Source organism: Moesziomyces antarcticus, assembly GCF_000747765.1.
Source record: "Moesziomyces antarcticus DNA, scaffold: scaffold_v10002, strain JCM 10317, whole genome shotgun sequence".
Lineage (NCBI taxonomy): Eukaryota > Fungi > Basidiomycota > Ustilaginomycetes > Ustilaginales > Ustilaginaceae > Moesziomyces > Moesziomyces antarcticus.
The window spans coordinates 1,346,127-1,363,920 of NW_014639008.1; the positions used below are offsets into that span (position 1 = coordinate 1,346,127).

General features: G+C 61.9%; 6 protein-coding genes across 6 annotated transcripts; 3 read left to right on the plus strand and 3 right to left on the minus strand.

Moving 5' to 3' along the window:
* Positions 1 to 3,598: 3,598 nt before the first annotated feature.
* Positions 3,599 to 5,469, plus strand: PAN0_002c1379 (L-ornithine 5-monooxygenase; the record flags this gene model as incomplete). Its single annotated transcript, XM_014803545.1, has 2 exons — positions 3,599 to 3,607; positions 3,679 to 5,469. The coding sequence occupies 2 exons, from the start codon at positions 3,599 to 3,601 to the stop codon at positions 5,467 to 5,469; spliced, it is 1,800 nt and encodes a 599-aa protein (XP_014659031.1).
* A 31-nt stretch (positions 5,470 to 5,500) lies between these two features.
* PAN0_002d1380 (spliceosomal zinc finger-containing protein) lies at positions 5,501 to 6,517 on the minus strand (the record flags this gene model as incomplete). The annotated part of the gene is made up of 1 exon (XM_014803546.1): positions 5,501 to 6,517. The coding sequence occupies one exon, from the start codon at positions 6,515 to 6,517 to the stop codon at positions 5,501 to 5,503; it is 1,017 nt and encodes a 338-aa protein (XP_014659032.1).
* Positions 6,518 to 7,192: 675 nt separating this feature from the next.
* On the plus strand, positions 7,193 to 11,392 carry PAN0_002c1381 (phosphoribosylformylglycinamidine synthase; the record flags this gene model as incomplete). Its single annotated transcript, XM_014803547.1, has 1 exon — positions 7,193 to 11,392. One exon carries the CDS (start codon positions 7,193 to 7,195, stop codon positions 11,390 to 11,392), a length of 4,200 nt encoding a protein of 1,399 aa, XP_014659033.1.
* A 43-nt stretch (positions 11,393 to 11,435) lies between these two features.
* PAN0_002d1382 (phosducin-like protein) lies at positions 11,436 to 12,527 on the minus strand (the record flags this gene model as incomplete). The annotated part of the gene is made up of 1 exon (XM_014803548.1): positions 11,436 to 12,527. The coding sequence occupies one exon, from the start codon at positions 12,525 to 12,527 to the stop codon at positions 11,436 to 11,438; it is 1,092 nt and encodes a 363-aa protein (XP_014659034.1).
* A 684-nt stretch (positions 12,528 to 13,211) lies between these two features.
* Positions 13,212 to 16,487, plus strand: PAN0_002c1383 (isoleucine-tRNA ligase; the record flags this gene model as incomplete). Its single annotated transcript, XM_014803549.1, has 1 exon — positions 13,212 to 16,487. The coding sequence occupies one exon, from the start codon at positions 13,212 to 13,214 to the stop codon at positions 16,485 to 16,487; it is 3,276 nt and encodes a 1,091-aa protein (XP_014659035.1).
* Positions 16,488 to 16,596: 109 nt separating this feature from the next.
* Positions 16,597 to 17,283, minus strand: PAN0_002d1384 (zinc finger matrin-type protein 2-like; the record flags this gene model as incomplete). The annotated part of the gene is made up of 1 exon (XM_014803550.1): positions 16,597 to 17,283. The coding sequence occupies one exon, from the start codon at positions 17,281 to 17,283 to the stop codon at positions 16,597 to 16,599; it is 687 nt and encodes a 228-aa protein (XP_014659036.1).
* Positions 17,284 to 17,794: the final 511 nt, after the last annotated feature.

The window sequence follows — 17,794 nt, forward strand, 5'->3', positions numbered from 1 at the left end:
CAAGCCGCAAGAACGAGCTTCGGAAAGAATCGGCGGACCATATGCCAGCTGGAGTCGGCGTGAACACCTGGCTCTGGCGAGGGGCCGTGCACGTTGCCGTCCTGATTCACGCAGGAGGAGTGATCTTATCAGATGAGAGAAAATGAAAATTTTTTGCCCACCCTCGAAAGACCGCGTTGGTGCCTCTTCGAGCTTCTGGCGTCATTGCTGGCACCCCCCTTCGTCTTTGCTTCTTCGAGCTGGGCTGAAGAGTGAACCGCAACTTCGGTTCCGGGGCCCACTTTGAACCGCACTTTTCGCCGAGATGCGCTGCAAGATGCGGTTTCATGCGCGAATCGTGTTGGATTTGGTCGTGCCGAGGCTTATGCTGCTCGCCAGCCCACGCAGCCCACGCTCAATGGTCGGAGTTGGGCCGAAAACAACTCGGCCGATCACTCAAAACATCCAACGCTGAGGCGGAAGCGAGCGTGATGAATTTTTTTATCAGATGAGAGCAGCTGGGCTGGCGCGATCTTATCCGATTGGAAGGATGGAAGGATGACCTCATGCACTCGCCGCAAAGTGGATTCGCTTAACAAAGTCTTGGCTCTTTGCTGAACTGCATGTGCTGCAGCTCTCCCTTGCACTAGTGCAAACTTCACTTACTTCCACGCCAACACGGTTTGCCAAGAATGCAGGCCGCAGCTCGTGCCAATTGTTCCAAGTGCAAACACGAACCATGAGCGCCTCGCCTCGCTTCGGACGCCAACTTGCCGAGCCACACACGCATTCACACCACATCCTTCACACATGATTGGGCACGCTACGCCATGTGTATGCGTTGATGTTATGACCCAGCATGGCTTTTTTTTCTTCTTCTGGGTAAAGATGCGTTGCTTCGGTCGTGACGGGAATATGCACTGGGCTCTCACCACTTGCCACCCTCGGCTGTGCGTGGGGCAGACCCGATTGGTCCACGGTGGCGAACCTTGTTCTTCTTTGCTCGTAGTTCACTTTTCCATGCGGATGGAGTGCGTGCAGATCTGCGGCTCGGTGAGGTGATTGAGCCGACTGGGTGGAATCGCGCCTAGGCGATGGCCGAAAATTTTTATCAGATTAGCCAGTTCCCCTGCCGCCCTGAGTGTGACCAAGGTGACATGACGCCAGGTCCCTCTGCAACTGTGAGGTGCGAGCCGCTCAGCCGAGAGTGATCGCTTGCTCAGCTGTGCCTCGGATCATCCACAACCGAACTTTCCCCAACCTCGCACTGTTGGCCCAGCCCTCTCCACCACCTCTCCACGAGCCGACGGTGTGGAACTACAAAACAAGCTCATCTCAAGCGCCTTCTCCCCTCCGAACCCCACCAACTTCATCTCAGCTAGACATACGCTTGCGACGTTACCATACTGTCGCTCAGATCTATTGCCCAAGGTGTGTACCGCTGAACCACTCTTTGCCAGTCTTCCAGATACTCCGGTCGCCCGGTCCGTGCTAGCCCCCGATGCACCCGCCCGATGCAAGGTCACTCTCATCGCCGATGCTCTAGCATCCAGCCGGCAAGGATCGTATGCCGCTCCACTACGACAATGCCCAGAATCGAGCCAAGCCGCCTCACCGCAGGCCAAACCTCGCCCGGAAAGAAGAAGTGGATTGCCGTGTTCGATCGCGAGCGGGTGATGGAACGTCGCTGGGAAGCCGTACCTGTCACATCTCGGCTACCTCGGAGCGACCACACGGCGAATCTACTTTAGCATGGATGGGGACGATGGCGTAATTCGAAGGCCATCAAGCGGCAAACACGCTTCGCTAGCAGAAGCGGGATCCATGACTGACTCGATTGCACCCTCTCCCTTCGAACGTCTCGACGAAACTCTCCGCCCGCGCTAGTGTCGCAGCCGACTACACGAAAACATGAGCCACCCCACCATGGCTGAATCGGATGTGGTAAGTACAGATCTCGCCTCACGAGCAGTCGAGGGTTCCAGCATCGTCGGTCTCAGTTCCGTTCTTCCAGCCTCGGTTTCCGGATCGATGACATGTCGCACCCCGCACATATGGTCATGACTTCATTTCGCTGTCTCCATGCCGCGACGGGTGTCAAATAGCGAGAGTTTCTTTCGCTCCGACCCGTCCCCACTGGCACCGTGCTTCGGCGCGACTAAGGGTTCTCGGCTCTTCGCGGCACCAGAACGTGCCAGCTTCGATGTCGGCGCCGCGCTCCGAGCAGTTTGGATGCTGGCCCCAGATCCGGCATTGCCACCCAGGTCTGGTCCAACGGCAAACAGCCCGCCTTCCGGCGTCACCGCGGGGTCGCTCGTCGTCGCCCCTGGTCGCGTTGGTGTGGCTCGAGTCGCGTCGACCAATCAGAATCGTGCTATTTCCAATCAGCTTTCGTCTCGCCATTTCTCCGTCGACGCTTTTCAGCAACGTTTCATTCGACAATGTTTCGTTCCTGGTGGCCGTAACGTCCAACGGTGCTTGATTGCTTGCATTGCTGCGTTCGTAGGTTTGCTCGCTGAAACCCACCAAGGCGCCTGACGATGCAACTTGGGCGACTACGAGTTGGCTCGATCGAGCTTTTGGCAATAACGGCCTCCACATGCACACGTCGATGTCGACAAAATCGGCATTGGCTCTTCCTCCACTGGCTCGGCTGCATCGAAGCAGAAAGTGCGTTTGTCAGCCAGGGTCGAGGCATGGATGCAGCCGCTCATCGTCCCGAACGTCATGGCTCTGCTCGCCCCGTCTGCACGTCGGTCACGTTCGGTTTTCGGGGCCACGCACGATCCTCCTGTCCAACTGCCTCCGCCGCCAGCTAGGCCTTCGGTTCGCACCGTCCAGGGTTTTTGGGTATTCGCACTCCGCCCCTCCCTTGCCTGGTCGGCATGCCATTCGACCGTCACACCCGCTCTCCCGCTCTGGAGACGATCGGCATGAGCTGTGCACCGGACGCATTGCCAATAGCTGCGCTCTGATTGGTTCGAGTCGCTCGCCGTCGTCGTTCAACTTTCGCTCCGTCAACAGCGTTCGTAGTGGCTCAGTCCCCCCCCCCCCCCGGCTCCCTCGCCAACACAGCTTTTGGCGATTCGGCGCGCACGCTCGGCTTGCGAGGCTAGCGTGCACGTTGGCCGCCTCCTAGCATGCCTTCTCGGAGCGGGCGACGGCCCGAGATCCCCAGGCTAATGGCAAGGGCGAGGCAACGGTCAGGGTCCGCACAGCTGCCGTTCAAGCCGCCGATCCGCAAAACCTGGGTGCTTGTCTTTCATGGAGGCCCTGCTTAGCAAAAAGTCCCGCCCCAGCGGTTCGACGTCTACATCATGCTTCTTTTCTCCTTTCTCCCTCCCGGCCTTTTCTCGACACGACCACTCACAATCACCTGGCTTCACCGCACGCTCCTTTGCATCTAGCTTGCACGCCCGCAAGCAGGACCGACTCGCTCCGAGCTTGCTTGTTATATACGCGACGGCACGCTGCCTTGATCCGACCTTCGACTGCTCGTGCTCGCTCGTCATTCCACCTCGTTCCGCATCTTCTCATCGTCATCCTTGCATCCACAATCGTCTCTCTGGATTCGAATCGATAGGAGCCTCTGGCCGCATCCACATCGTCGCTCGACAACATGAACGGAGTAAGTAGCATCGTTAGCTCAACTGTCTTGCTGGAATCGAGACTGATTCGGACTGCTCTGTGCTTGATCAGATCGCATCTTCGCTTACGGTGGTTGGCAAGGACGATATCTACGACCTGCTTGGGATTGGGTATGGGCCTGCGCATCTGGCGCTGTCGATCGCGCTGCGCGAGTCCGCCGAGGCGGGCGAAGCCAACTTCAAGGCGCACTTCCTGGAGCAGCGCGCGCACTTTGCATGGCATCCTGCGCTGCTGCTGCCCGGGTCGCAGCTGCAGGTGTCGCCGCTCAAGGACCTGGTGACGCTGCGCGATCCGACGTCGACGTACAGCTTCTACAACTATCTCCACTCGCACGGCCGCCTGGCGCGCTACATCAACAAGGAGCAGGGCGTGCCTAGTCGACGCGAGTGGACTGCCTACCTCGCCTGGGCCGCACGCAGGATGGCGGACGCAGTCTCGTACGGCCAGAACGTGGTTTCGATCGAACCGCTTACGATCGTGGCGGCCGAGGCCAAGCAGGACGAGGTGACGGTGAGGCAGGCGGGTGCGGAGGATGCACTGTGTCTGTACCGCATCACTACGCGCGAGGCGGATGGCGGCAAGGTGGTGCGCTATGCGCGCAATTTGTCCGTCGCCGTCGGTGGCGTACCCAAGCTTCCGGCTGCGTTCGAAGCGGCGTATGCGCAGCAAACCAGCGAAGGGGCGCGCATTGTGCACTCGGGCACGTATCTGCCATCGCTGCGAATGCTCGAGCCCAAACTGCACGAGATCGCTTCGAAGCGTCAACAGACCGCGGGGGGTGTGGTGGACGATTCGTCGCGTCTGCGTCTGGCGGTGATCGGTGCAGGTCAATCGGCTACCGAGATGCTGATGAACCTGCACGCGCGCTTCCCCACTGCGATTGTCACGATGGTCTTCCGCGCCTCAGCCCTCGTTCCCTCTGACGACACGGGATTCGTCAACTCAGCTGCGTTCGACCCGGAACGTACCGACGAGTTCTGGCACGCGAGTGCAGCCCAGCGCCGCGCGTGGTTGACCGAATTCAAGCGCACAAACTACTCGGTGGTGCGTACGGATCTGCTCAACGAGCTGCACGATACCATGTACGACAAGTTTAGCGTGCAGCTTCCCGACGAGCTGCAGGACGTCGACGAAAAACACGCGGGTCGCATGGAGATGCGTCGCTGCACCGAAGTCGACCACGTCCAATTGACCGACGAGGGAGTGGAGTTGGAGCTGCGCGATAAGCTGCGCAACGGGAGGGTGGAGAGGGTGGTGTTTGATGCGGTGTTTGTGGGGACTGGATTCGTGCGTTCGCCGAGCAGCATGGCGTTCCTCGAGCCGCTGCGGGCGTTCTATCCCGCACTGGACGGCGAGTGGATGGGGCGCGAGAGGGAGGCGGAGGAGGACGAGGTGGCGAGGTTGGTGGATGTCGAGGACGAAGAGGTGCTCGAGCGCAGGCGCGAGAACATTCGCGGCATCACCAGGGATTACCGACTCGTTGGCGCTGCGGCTATGCGGTCGGCGCTGAGGAGCGGAAAGGCTTCGCCCGCAAGCGATGCTTCATCCACCTCGTCGCAACAGACACTCGCAAGTCAGGTCGAAGAACGTAATCTTCCCGAACCGGCGCTTTACGTGCTTGGCGGCAATGAGGCAACTCATGGTCTGTCGGACAGCTTGTTGTCCATCGTCGCCCACCGTGCAGGCGAACTGTCCACATCGCTGCTTGACAGACTGCCGCGCTCCAGAGCGGCTACTGCCCCCACCACCACATCCCCACCCCCCACCCAGACGCAGACGCAGACGCACAAGATCCAAAAGCCCCTCACCCTCCCAGCCCTGCAGCACATGTCGCTCAACTAACCGTTTCGGTATAATACAAGGAGCTTGCATTCTAGTCTACATCGAGCTGTTTCCAGCTGTTTTTCGTGTGCAGTTTGGCGGCCTTGGTCTTGTTCATGCGCTCGAGCACCTTTGTCGCCGCATTGAACAACCCGCCCGTCTGCGCACCGCACGCAAAGCACTTGGACGTCTTTGCAAACCTGCCCAGCGCGCACGCCTCACAAAAGTAGTGGCCGCACTTTGTCACCACCGGCGCAGTAAACGCCTGTCTGCAGATCAGACATGCAAACGGCACCTCTTCCTCCTCCTCTGGATCGGAAAGTAGCACATCTTCCCTTGTGCGGGCGGTGGAGTTTGGTAAGTCGAGTTGCCAGCCGGCAAGATAATCCGATCTGTCGTGGAGGAACTTGCACGTATCGCCGAAGCCGCAGTATCCAGTCTCCTTGTAGTCCTTACACACATCGGGTTGGTAGTCCATCAGCGAGGTTGTTCGTACAGTGGTGGTTTGTCGTATGGGTCCGCGCGAGCGCATCTTGGACGACTTGCCGTCATCCCGCGCAGCAATGTACGACGCATACCCCTTCGAACCCCGATACAGCCCATCCGCATTGCTCGCCGACTCCCCCGCATCGGTCGGTGTAGCGTCGAGGTCCCAGTTGCTATGGCGTGTTGCATAGTCTCTGACCTTCTGTATACTCGTGGCTGCTGTGCTGGCTGGTGCAGAAGGGGGAGGGTAGATGTCGTCTTCCGAGTCAGGGGCGGTGTCGGGGCGCGGTTGCTTGCGTACGGCGCCGGTGGACTGGACGAGCGGATTGTGGTTGGTGCGCTTCTTCTTGGTGACTACGGCGGACCGTGATCGCACCTCGTCGTCCGAATCAGCATCGCTGTCCGAGTCGCTAGAGCTGGTGTTCAGCACCGCCTGGGATGCACGAGACGGCCCTGGCGCTGCGCTGGATAAAGGAGTCGAGGGGCTCGCAGTGGCGGCAGGTGCAGCTCGAGAGGGTGGGCCGCGCTTGCGCTTGAACATCACCACGGGCTCAGAGGCCGCTGATTGTGTCGATGCGTCCATATCTGCACCTCGAACGCCGCGTGTGAAGAAGGACGATGGTGGCGAGGCGGCAAGGCTAGCAGCGGCCAATCCAGGGTCTATGCGGTCCAAATTTGTTCGGCTCTCGGAGTTTAGAGGCTCAGTCGCGATGGAAATGTGGAGTGCGGACAATCTTTCGTGCGAGAAGAGGCCAGCCAGCAAGATCCTGCCGAGCCAGAATGGAAAAATTGGCCAATTTTTTGGGTGGGCTGACTCGTTCTCGTCTTCGGGAACGTGAGCAGCTTCGGTGCAGTTTTCCAGCGGCTGTTGCGGTGCGGGCCCCGAAAATTCACCACTCGGGCCACCTTTTTCTTTTTTCCTTTTTTTTTCTCTCTCTCTCTCTCTCTCGAGGTGAGGTGGGAGAAGAATGAAAGACGATGGCCGTCGCTGCTTGCTTCTCGACTTTGATAGGAGGGCAGTCATTCCGCTCTGCACCTTCCCGACTCAATCGTCACGCAGCCCTGCGTGCGATCAACCCAACTTGCCTCTCCTCGCTCTTGCCTGACCCAACCGACCCGTCGTTCCGCTGCAACGTGAGCATCTTGCACCTTGCACCTCTCTTCTGAGCGCCAAAGGGGAAAGCATCTGACATCGTCTTCTTTCGCTTCACTCCACATTAGCGAGCACACGGTAGCAGCTGTACAGGCTTCCGGCAAGATGCTCTCGCTCATCGGCTCGTCCGTGTTCCACCCCTCAAAGCGCACCCAGCTGCTCGAGAGGGCCAACGCCAAGCTCGGCGGTGACAAGCTCGCATCCATCGATGCCGTCTATGTCCACTTTGTCAATCCGGCAAACGAGGCGGCGCAGGCCGTGCTCGCAGATGCCGCCAGCCCGCAGCGCAACGTGCTCGACAGCCTCCTCGTCTATGGCGACAATGTCGACCTGCCCAACACGCGCGCCGCCGTGCAGTCTGCCCTCGCTGCCAAGCCCGACCCGTCGGTGCTCTTCGTGCTGCCTCGCCCCGGCAGCATCTCGCCCTGGTCCAGCAAGGCTACCGACATCGCCCGCATGTGCACCCTCAAGGACCACGTCGCACGCATCGAGCGCGGTATCGCCTACGTCGTCCAGCCCGCCACCGCCTCGCACCTCCAGCCCGACGAGCTGGCCAGCCTCAACGACCTTCTGCACGACCGCATGACCCAGTTCATCTCCGCCGTGCCCCCCACCGCAGACGCCCTCTTCCACAAGGCGCAGCCCGCTCCCCTCACCTACGTCGACCTCCTCGGCGCAGACGGCACCGAGGACCGCGCCGTCGCAAAGCAGCGCCTCGTGCACGCAAACGAGCAGCTCGGCCTCGCACTCGCCAACGACGAGATCGACTACCTCGTCGACGCCTTCATCGCCGGCAAGGGCGACGCCTCGGCCGCGCTCCGCCGCAACCCCACCGACGTCGAGCTCTTCATGTTTGCGCAGGTCAACTCCGAGCACTGTCGCCACAAGATCTTCAACGCAGACTGGACCATCGACGGCAAAGACATGCCCAACACCCTCTTCGGCATGATCCGCAACACCCACAAGCTCCACCCCCAGCACACAATCAGCGCCTACTCGGACAACGCCGCCGTCATCGAGGGCTACGAGGCCACCCGCTTCGCCCCCTCCCGCGCCGCCGCCGCCAACGGCCTGAGCGTCTACCAGGGCGTCAAGGAACCCATGCCCTTCCTGGCCAAGGTCGAGACCCACAACCACCCCACCGCCGTCTCGCCCTACCCCGGTGCCGCCACCGGCTCCGGAGGCGAGATCCGCGACGAGGGCGCCGTCGGCCGCGGCTCCAAGCCCAAGGCCGGCCTGGTCGGATTCATGACGAGCAACCTGCTCCTCGAAGCCGACGGCCGCCAGCCCTGGGAGGAGGACTTTGGCAAGCCCGCGCACATCTCGAGCGCGTACGACATCATGATCGACGGCCCGCTCGGCAGCTCCGCCTTCAACAACGAGTTTGGCAGGCCGGGCCTCAGCGGCTTCTGGCGCACCTGGTGCGAGCGCGTCCCCACCGACGACGGCAAGCAAGAGGTGCGCGGCTACCACAAGCCCATCATGCTTGCCGGCGGCCTCGGCAACGTGCGCCCCAAGAACGCGCTCAAGGACAAGATCACGCCGGACGCCGCGATCATCGTGCTCGGCGGGCCCGGTATGCTCATCGGCCTCGGCGGTGGTGCGGCCTCGTCCATGGCGAGCGGCAGCTCGTCGCGTGCCGCGCTCGACTTTGCCTCGGTGCAGCGCGACAATCCCGAGATGCAGCGTCGGTGCCAGCAGGTCATCGATGCCTGCACCGCGCTCAGCGATGCACCGGGCGTGATCGAGGGCCAGGTGGGACAGGGGAACCCCATCCAGAGCATCCACGATGTCGGTGCGGGCGGGCTGAGCAACGCGCTGCCCGAGCTCGTGCACGATGCTGGGCTCGGTGCGCGCTTTGAGATCCGCGACGTGCTGGTCGACGACCCGTCGATGAGCCCCATGGAGATCTGGTGCAACGAGTCGCAGGAGCGCTACGTGCTGGCTGTCGCCGCGGCGGATCTGCCGCGCTTCGAGGCGATCGCCAAGCGCGAGCGCTGCCCCTACTCGGTGGTGGGCCGCGCCACGGTCGAGCAGGAGCTTGTGGTGACCGACCGTCTGCTGGGCAGCACGCCCATCCATTTGCCCATGCCCATCCTGTTCGGCAAGCCGCCCAAGATCGCACGCCAGGCGGCGAGCAAGACGCCGCTGCGCATCCCGTTCGACTCGTCGCTCACGACGTACCTGCCCAGCCTGCAGAGCGAGCCGGTCAGGATGTTCGCCGAGGCGGTGGAGCGCGTGTTGCACCTGCCCACCGTGGCGAGCAAGAACTTCCTCATCACCATTGGCGACCGCAGCATCACGGGGCTCGTGGTGCGCGATCAGATGGTGGGGCCGCACCAGGTGGCGGTGGCCGATGTGGCGGTGACGCGCACCTCGTACGGCTTCAACGAGAGTCTGACGGGCGAGGCGGTGGCGAGCGGCGAGCGTACGCCGCTGGCGCTCATCAGCGCCGCTGCGGCGGCGCGCATGGCGGTGGCCGAGTCGCTCACCAACATCGCCGCGGCGAGCATCGAGAGTCTGGAGCGCATCAAGCTCTCGGCCAACTGGATGTGCGCGGCGGGCCACTCGGACGAGGGCGCGCGCCTGTACGAGGCCGTCCAGGCTGTCGGTCTCGACCTGTGCCCCAAGCTCGGCCTGGCCATCCCCGTCGGCAAGGACTCCATGTCGATGAAGATGGCGTGGCAGAGCGAGCAGGGCGAACAGCACGAGGTGACGGCGCCGCTCTCGTTGACCGTGACCGCGTTTGGACCGGTGGACGATATCGCGTGCACGTGGACGCCGCAGCTGCGCACCGATGTGGCCGACACGGTGCTGCTGTTCGTCGACCTCGCGGCGGGCAAGCAGCGTCTGGGCGGTTCGTGTCTCGCGCAGGTCTTCCGGCAGCTGGGCCACGAGGCGCCGGATGTCGAGGACGCAGGCGTGCTCAAGGCGTTCTTCGAGGCGTGCTACACGCTCAAGCAGCTGCGTGTGCAGAAGCGCGACGAGGGCAGTTTGGTGCTGGCCTACCACGACCGTTCGGACGGCGGCCTGCTCACGACGGTGCTCGAGATGTGTTTTGCCGGTCGATGTGGTGCCGAGATCTTTGCCGACGTTGTGTCGGGCGACAAGGCGGATCCGGTGGCGGCGCTGTTCAACGAAGAGCTGGGTGCAGTGCTGCAGGTGCGTGCCGCGGACGTCAAGGCGGTGAGTGCGGTGTTTACCGCGGCCGGGGTGGCGTCGAACCATGTGCATGTGGTGGGGCGCGTGACCGAGGTGGAGGAGATCAAGGTCGCCGCGGGCGGGCAGGTGTTGATGGCGACTACGCGCGCAGAGATGCAGAAGAAGTGGGCCGAGACATCGTTCCGCATGCAGAGTCTGCGCGATAATCCGCAGACGGCAGCGGAGGAGTTCAGTCTCATCGATGACGAGTCGGGTGCGGCGGCGCTGCGGTACGAGCTGACGTACAACCCGCGCGACGATGTTCTCGGCAGCGCGGTGGTGGAGGCCGAGATGGAGGCGCGGCCCAAGGTGGCCGTCTTGCGCGAGCAGGGTGTGAATGGCCAGATCGAGATGGCGTGGGCGTTTGCACGCGCGGGCTTCTGTGCGGTGGACGTGCACATGTCGGACCTCGTCGAGGGCCGTGTGACGCTGGATGCATTTGTGGGCCTGGCGGCATGTGGAGGCTTTTCGTTTGGCGATGTGTTGGGTGCAGGTAGTGGGTGGGCCAAGTCGATCCTACTCAACCCCTCGGTACGATCGCAGTTCGAACGCTTCTTCCAGCAGCGTAACGATACGTTTGCACTCGGCGTGTGCAACGGATGCCAGCTGCTCTCACAGCTCGCTGCGGCCGGTCTGATTCCCGAGGCGGAACACTGGCCGCTGTTCAAGGCCAACGTGTCGGGACGCTTCGAGGGTCGACTGTCGAACGTCGAGATTACATCCACGGGTGGGGCGCAGTCGATCTTCTTGCGCGATATGGCCGGCTCGGTTTTGCCGGCGATCATTGCACATGGAGAGGGCAGGGCTACTTTCCGCGCAGAGGGGGATTTGGACGAGTGCAGGCGCAGGAACCAGGTCGCTATGCAGTACACTGATCAGAGGTATCCGGTCAACCCCAACGGCAGCCCCGAGGGTGTGACCGCCGTTACGGCCAATGGAGGCAGGGTGCTTGCGCTCATGCCGCATCCAGAACGTGGCGTTGCGCTGTCGAGCATGAGCTGGGCTCCTGTCAGTGCACATGCTCGGGGCGACAAGGGATGGAACGGCAAAGGTCCCTGGTTTAGGATGTTTGAAAACGCCCGCAAGTGGGTCGACTCCCACTAGCCACTCGCAGTCGTCGGTTTTTGTAATGTCAAAAAGAATAGATTCAATCGTCATCCGAATCATGGTGCGGTGTGGATGTGCATGTGGCTAGGGCAGGTTGGGAGGAGGCGGGAACGGCACCGTGATGCTGTAGCAGAGTGCGAATATCCTGTTCCGTACCGTGGTTCCACAGGGGGTCGAGATCCACACGCACCAAATTGGCCACCAGATTCCCCGCACGGTAGACAAGGAGGGTGGGTAGCACCTCGAGGGTCTTTGGATTGAGCTCGTCAAACTCTTCGTCGTCATCATCGGCATTGTGGCCGAAGCCGATGGCGGCTGCTTGGACCTGGAGGAACTTGGTGCGCGGGTAGACACGTGCAAGGGCGGCGAGGGCGGCGGTGAGCACGTTGCACTGCTCGACGGCCTTGGAGTAGATGTGGATCACGATGGGTACGTCGTGCACCTCGTTGTCGATCGCTGCCACGTAGCCGCGTTCGTCCACCTCGCGCAGATGCCCGAACCACCGCTCGTTGCTCCCCACCCCCATCGATGCTGTGGTGGGATGGGCGGGGTTGCGAGAGGCATGGAACGCCTTCAACTCGGCAATCCGTGCTTCGCGACGACGCTCCTTGGCCTGAAGATCCGCGATCGCTTCGCGGCTTACGGTGTGTTCGTCTTGGTCGAGCTCGTGTTGCAGACGCAAGGCGGCCTCGCGGCGTTCGCGCTCCACCTGCTGCGTGTAGGATTCCGAGGAGAGCGCGAGCGACTCCATGCGGCGGTTGGTGGCGTGCACGGCAGCTGATCGTGCGGCGCTTTCGTGGGCGGCGCGCAGCTGCTGATCGCGCAACACACCCTTGGGGCCTGTATTGGTGGCGCCTTCGGCACCGCGGTTTGCCGTGCGCGAGTTCTGCACGCGCTTGATTGCATCCCCACCGCGCGGGGAGGTGGAAGCGGCGGGCAGGTCGTCCTCGTCGTCGCGCCGGTAGAGGTCGCGGTCGTCGTCGTGGTCCGAGAGGTCCGAGCCCAGCTCGTCGTCGGTATTGGGAGCCGAGTGCGATGCGGCGGCTCGACGGTCTTCGCGGTAGGTGGAGGCCGGGTTCGCATCGACCCCCTGCAGGATGGCTGCTTCCAGCGCATCGCCTGTTCCAGACATGGCGGAGGAATGCTCGAGGTCTTGCTAAAGAGTCGGTGTGATGGGGAGAAGAGAGACAAGGAGGCACAGCGTAGGACCGGCCTGGCTGAGCTGCGTTGGAGTTCGGGTGCGCACGCGGCGGTGGGGATGCCAACTCGGTTGCTCGATGCACGAGCGTTGGTGGTGGTGGGATAGCAGAGCCAGAGTCGGATTCGTTGCAACCAAAGAGGGTGTGTGGGTGGGTGTGGCTCGTGCCTAGGCGAGAGGGCTAACTTAGCGTGAGCAGTCCTTTGACAGCGGCCAACAGCCCCACCAAAAATCCAACAACGCAACCCAAAGGGCACAGCAGACGAGCCCCAGCAGTCAGTGTTGGTCTCACAAATTTCTCTATTCGGCGACTGCTTCGGCCTAACATCCTTTCTCTCCTTTTCGACTCGCACGGGAGTCGCCACTTCTGACTCGAGTGGCTTCAACTGCGCACGAGCGGAGGCGGAATGCGCTCGCTCGCTTTTTTTCGACTTTCTTCGCATTCCTCGAGAGCAGCAGCAGCAGCAGTCCAGCTCAGCCTTCGGTTGGCTCTTCTCGGTGTGTTGCTTTGGGAGAGGGAATGAATGCCATCGCGGCGTTAAGCTTCGGTTTGCCTTCCCCTCACCATCATCGCTCAGTGAATACACAGCATCTGCGTTTCGCAAGGGGCTACCAACCATGGCCGACCTCACCCCCAAGGATCCAAACGATCCGGCCGCCACCTTCGCCGAGCACGACCCCACCGCCGCCTTCAGCTTCCCCACCGAAGAGGAAAAGGTCATCCGATACTGGCGTGCCATCGACGCCTTCAAGACCTCGCTCCAGCAGTCCAAGGGCAGGAAACCCTTCAGCTTCTACGACGGCCCGCCCTTCGCCACCGGTCTCCCCCACTACGGCCATCTCCTCGCCGGCACCGTCAAGGACATCGTCACCCGACACGCCCACTCCACCGGCCACTATGTCGACCGCCGCTTCGGCTGGGACTGCCACGGCCTCCCCGTAGAGCACGAGATCGACAAGCGCCTCAACATCCGCGGCAAGGAGGACGTCATGGCCATGGGCGTCGACAAGTACAACGCAGAGTGCAGGAGCATCGTCATGACCTACCAGAACGAGTGGCGCGACACCGTAGAACGCATGGGCCGCTGGATCGACTTTGACAACGGCTACAAGACCATGGACATCAACTTCATGGAGTCCGTATGGTGGGTCTTCAAGACGCTCCACTCCAAGGGCCTCGTCTACCAAGGCATCCGCGTCATGCCCTACTCCACCGCCTGCACCACCCCGCTCTCCAACTTTGAGGCCGGCCTCGACTACCGCGAGGTCCAGGACCCCGCCGTCACCGTCAGCTTCCCGCTCGTCGACGACCCCACCACCGCCTTCCTCGCATGGACCACCACGCCCTGGACGCTCCCCTCCAACCTCGGCCTCTGCGTCCACCCGGACTTCAACTACATCAAGATCCACGACGACGAGCGCGACACCAACTTCATCATCCACGAGCACCTCCTCACCACCCTCTACAAGGACCCCAAGAAGGCCAAGTTCCAAAAGCTCCACACCTACAAGGGCAAGGACCTCGTCGGCATGCAGTACGAGCCCATCTTCCCCTACTTCGCCGACCGCTTCCAGGGCCGCGCCTTCCGCGTGCTCTCCGACACCTACGTCACCTCGGACGCAGGTACGGGCATCGTGCACCAGGCACCCGCGTTTGGTGACGACGATCACCGCGTCGCCATCGCCCACGGCGTCATCAGCCGCGACGAGTCGCCCCCCAACCCCGTCGACGGCTCCGGCCGCTACACCGCCGAGGTGCCCGACTACCAGGGCGTCCACGTCAAGGAGGCCGACAAGCAGATCCAGAAGGACCTCAAGGCGCGCGGCCGCCTCATCGTGCAGGCCACCCTCACCCATCAGTACCCCTTCTGCTGGCGTTCGGGCACGCCGCTCATCTACAAGGCCATCCCCTCGTGGTTCGTGCGCGTCGAGCCCGCCATCGAGAAGCTCGTCAAGAACAACAACGCCACACGCTGGGTGCCCGCCCACGTCGGCGAGGGCCGCTTCGGCAACTGGATCGCCAACGCGCGCGACTGGAACGTCAGCCGCAACCGATACTGGGGCACGCCCATCCCGCTCTGGGCGAGCGAAGACATGGACGAGATCGTCTGCGTCGGCTCCGTCGAGGAGCTCGAGCGCCTCTCGGGCGTCACCGGCATCACCGACCTGCACAAGGACAAGATCGACCACATCACCATCCCCTCCCAAAAGGGCAAGGGCCAGCTCAAGCGCGTCGAGGAGGTGTTTGACTGCTGGTTCGAGTCCGGCTCCATGCCCTACGCGCAGGCGCACTACCCCTTCGAGAACAAGGAGCAGTTCGAAAAGTCGTTCCCCGCCGACTTTATCTCCGAGGGCCTCGACCAGACGCGCGGCTGGTTCTACACGCTGCTCATCCTCGCCACGCACCTCTTCGACTCGGCGCCCTGGAAGAACCTCATCGTGAGCGGCCTCGTGCTCGCCGCCGACGGCAAGAAGATGAGCAAGTCGCTGCGCAACTACCCGGACCCCAACCTGCTCATCAACCAGTACGGCGCCGACGCCATCCGTCTGTACCTGATCAACTCGCCCGTCGTGCGTGCCGAGAACCTGCGCTTCAAGGAGGAGGGCGTCAAGGAGGTGGTCTCGTCCACCTTCCTCCCGTGGCTCAACTCGTTCCGCTTCTTCCTCGCCTCGGTGGGCCTGTACGAGAAGGACCACGGCGTCAAGTTTGTCTACGACCGCCACCAGTCGAGCACCAACGTGATGGACCGCTGGATCCTCGCGCGCTGCCAGTCGCTCATCCGCCTCATCAGCGACGAGATGGCGGCGTACCGGCTGTACACGGTGGTGCCGCGTCTGGGCGAGCTCATCGACGAGCTCACCAACTGGTACATCCGCTTCAACCGCCGTCGTCTCAAGGGCGAGTACGGCGTGGACGACACCAAGGCGGCGCTCAACTCGCTCTTTGAGACGCTCCTCACGCTGTGTCGCACGCTCTCGTCCTTCACGCCCTTCCTGACCGAGAACCTGTACCAGGGTCTGCGCAAGTACATGCCCGCACCTGCGGCGGACGACAAGGAGGACTACCGCAGCGTGCACTTCCTCTCGTTCCCCGAGGTCAACGAGTCGTACTTTGACCCGGTGATCCAGCGACAGTTCAAGGCGCTCCAGGCGGTGGTGGAGCTGGGCCGCGTGATCCGCGTCAACTCGAACCTGCCCATCCGCGTGCCGCTCAAGGAGCTCGTCGTCTTCCACACGGACGCAGAGTATCTTGCGGATGCCGAGTCGCTGGCGGACTACATCAAGGAGGAGCTCAACGTGCGCGATCTGGTGCTGTCTTCGGACGAGGCCAAGTGCGGGGTGCGCTTCAAGCTGTTTGCCGACTGGCCTGTGCTGGGTCGCAAGCTGCGCAAGGATGTCGGCAAGGTGCGCAAGGGTCTCGAGGGTGTTTCGTCGGACGAGGCCAAGAGGTACATGCAGACGGGCAAGCTCAACGTGGCTGGTGTGGATCTGGTCGAGGGCGATCTGAAGGTGTCGCGCTACGTCGAGACCAAGGAGATCGAGGGAGCGTTCGAGTCCAACACGGACGGCAATGTTGTGGTGCTGCTGGATGTGCAGCCGCGCCCCGAGTTGCAGGCCGAGGGTACGGCGAGGGAGGTGGTGAACCGCATCCAGCGTCTGCGCAAGAAGGCTGGCCTCGTTGCCACCGATGAGGTGGACGCCTTCTACTCGTTTGAGCAGGGTCTCGGTCAGGCGCTGGCAGAGTGCATCGAGAGCCAGAGCGACGCCTTTATGAAGGCGCTCCGCAGAAAGCCGCTGCCCGAGTCGCACAGGAAGCCGGATGCAAAGGTGATCCTGCAGGAGGAACAGGAGGTGGGCGACGACAAGTTTGTCCTCACCCTCGCCTGGGCTTAGCCGGTCCCAATGCATCGCAACCCAATACAAGAGAGTTTTCACAGTGTCGAAAGTAAGAATTGCAATGAGGGGTATACGAGATCGCGCTGGTGAGAGGGATGGAGATTTGTCAACGTTTCTTGGTGGAGCCGAAGCCGCCAAAGCCCATTGCGGCCATCATGTTGTCGTCATCGTCATTAGCTGGCTGTTGGACGTCTGCGGACGCGTTGCTCTTCTTGGCCTGTTTTGCGTCTTTGCGTTTCTGCCTTCTCTGCTGCCTCTCCATGTCTTGTTGGTCGGCGATGCTCTTGATCCTCTGATCGAAATCGTACGCTGCACTCTTGTGCTTGCCAGCGCCTCGTTCTTGTCTCAACCTATCGAGCATATCGAGAACATCTTGCAGACTTGCTCTGTCCTGTTGTGTCGACTGGCCTATGCGCATCAGATGCACGCGTCCGTTGATGTGGTCCAGATAGGCGAGGTTATCCTTGAGCAGCTTTCGGCATGTTTGGCAGTAGAAGCCGGGACCGGTTTGACCCGAATCGGACGAAAGATCCACCATAAGCGTCTTGCCCTGGTTCTTTTCGAGTCCGAGCGGGGTGGAGCGCTGCTGCATCGAGAGTTCGGGCTCGGGTGCGGTGGATTTGAGCCGCTTGAGAGGCGGAAGACCTTGGGAGCGTCGTTCGGCATTGACCGAGTCGAGTTCAGCCTGCCGCTTCTCGCGAGACATGGCCTTGCGTGTGAAGTCGTCCTTGTCCCATGTTCGCCGTGACGGTCCGACGCCCCCTGAAGGACCGGAAGAGCTTGGAGCAGACATCTTGGAAGAGGCGGGAGGGTGTTGAGGGTAAGAAGGGGAAAGCAGGCTGCTGCTGCTGCTCCACTTTGGCGGAAACGGGTCCAAGGCTCAGCTTCCGAATTCCGAAATTGAGGCTCAAGGTGATCGCGTGGTGGAAGCTGGATCGTGTGCATCGGGAGGCAGAGCCAGCTCCGATGCGTTGGACGCGACGTGGTGATCTTCTCAGAACGAGAGAGAGGGCTGTCCGAGCGCCCATTTTTTTCCTCTCTGGGTGTTGACTTTGGCTGGTGGGCGCGTGCTTCACTTCACGGCCGAAATGCACAGAGCGTTGGACAGAGAGAAAGCAATCCATCGCGCCGCTCATCAATCCATCTTTCTACCCCCACCTCTGCTGATCATCGTCATCATCATCATCACCATCACCACCCTATCCCAGTACAACGGGAATCCGACCTTGTCCCCCGCCCTCTTCCACTGCTCCTCTCTGCGCCGCGAGCCAAGTCGCGCATCCGCGCTGCCGAAAGGCTCGCCT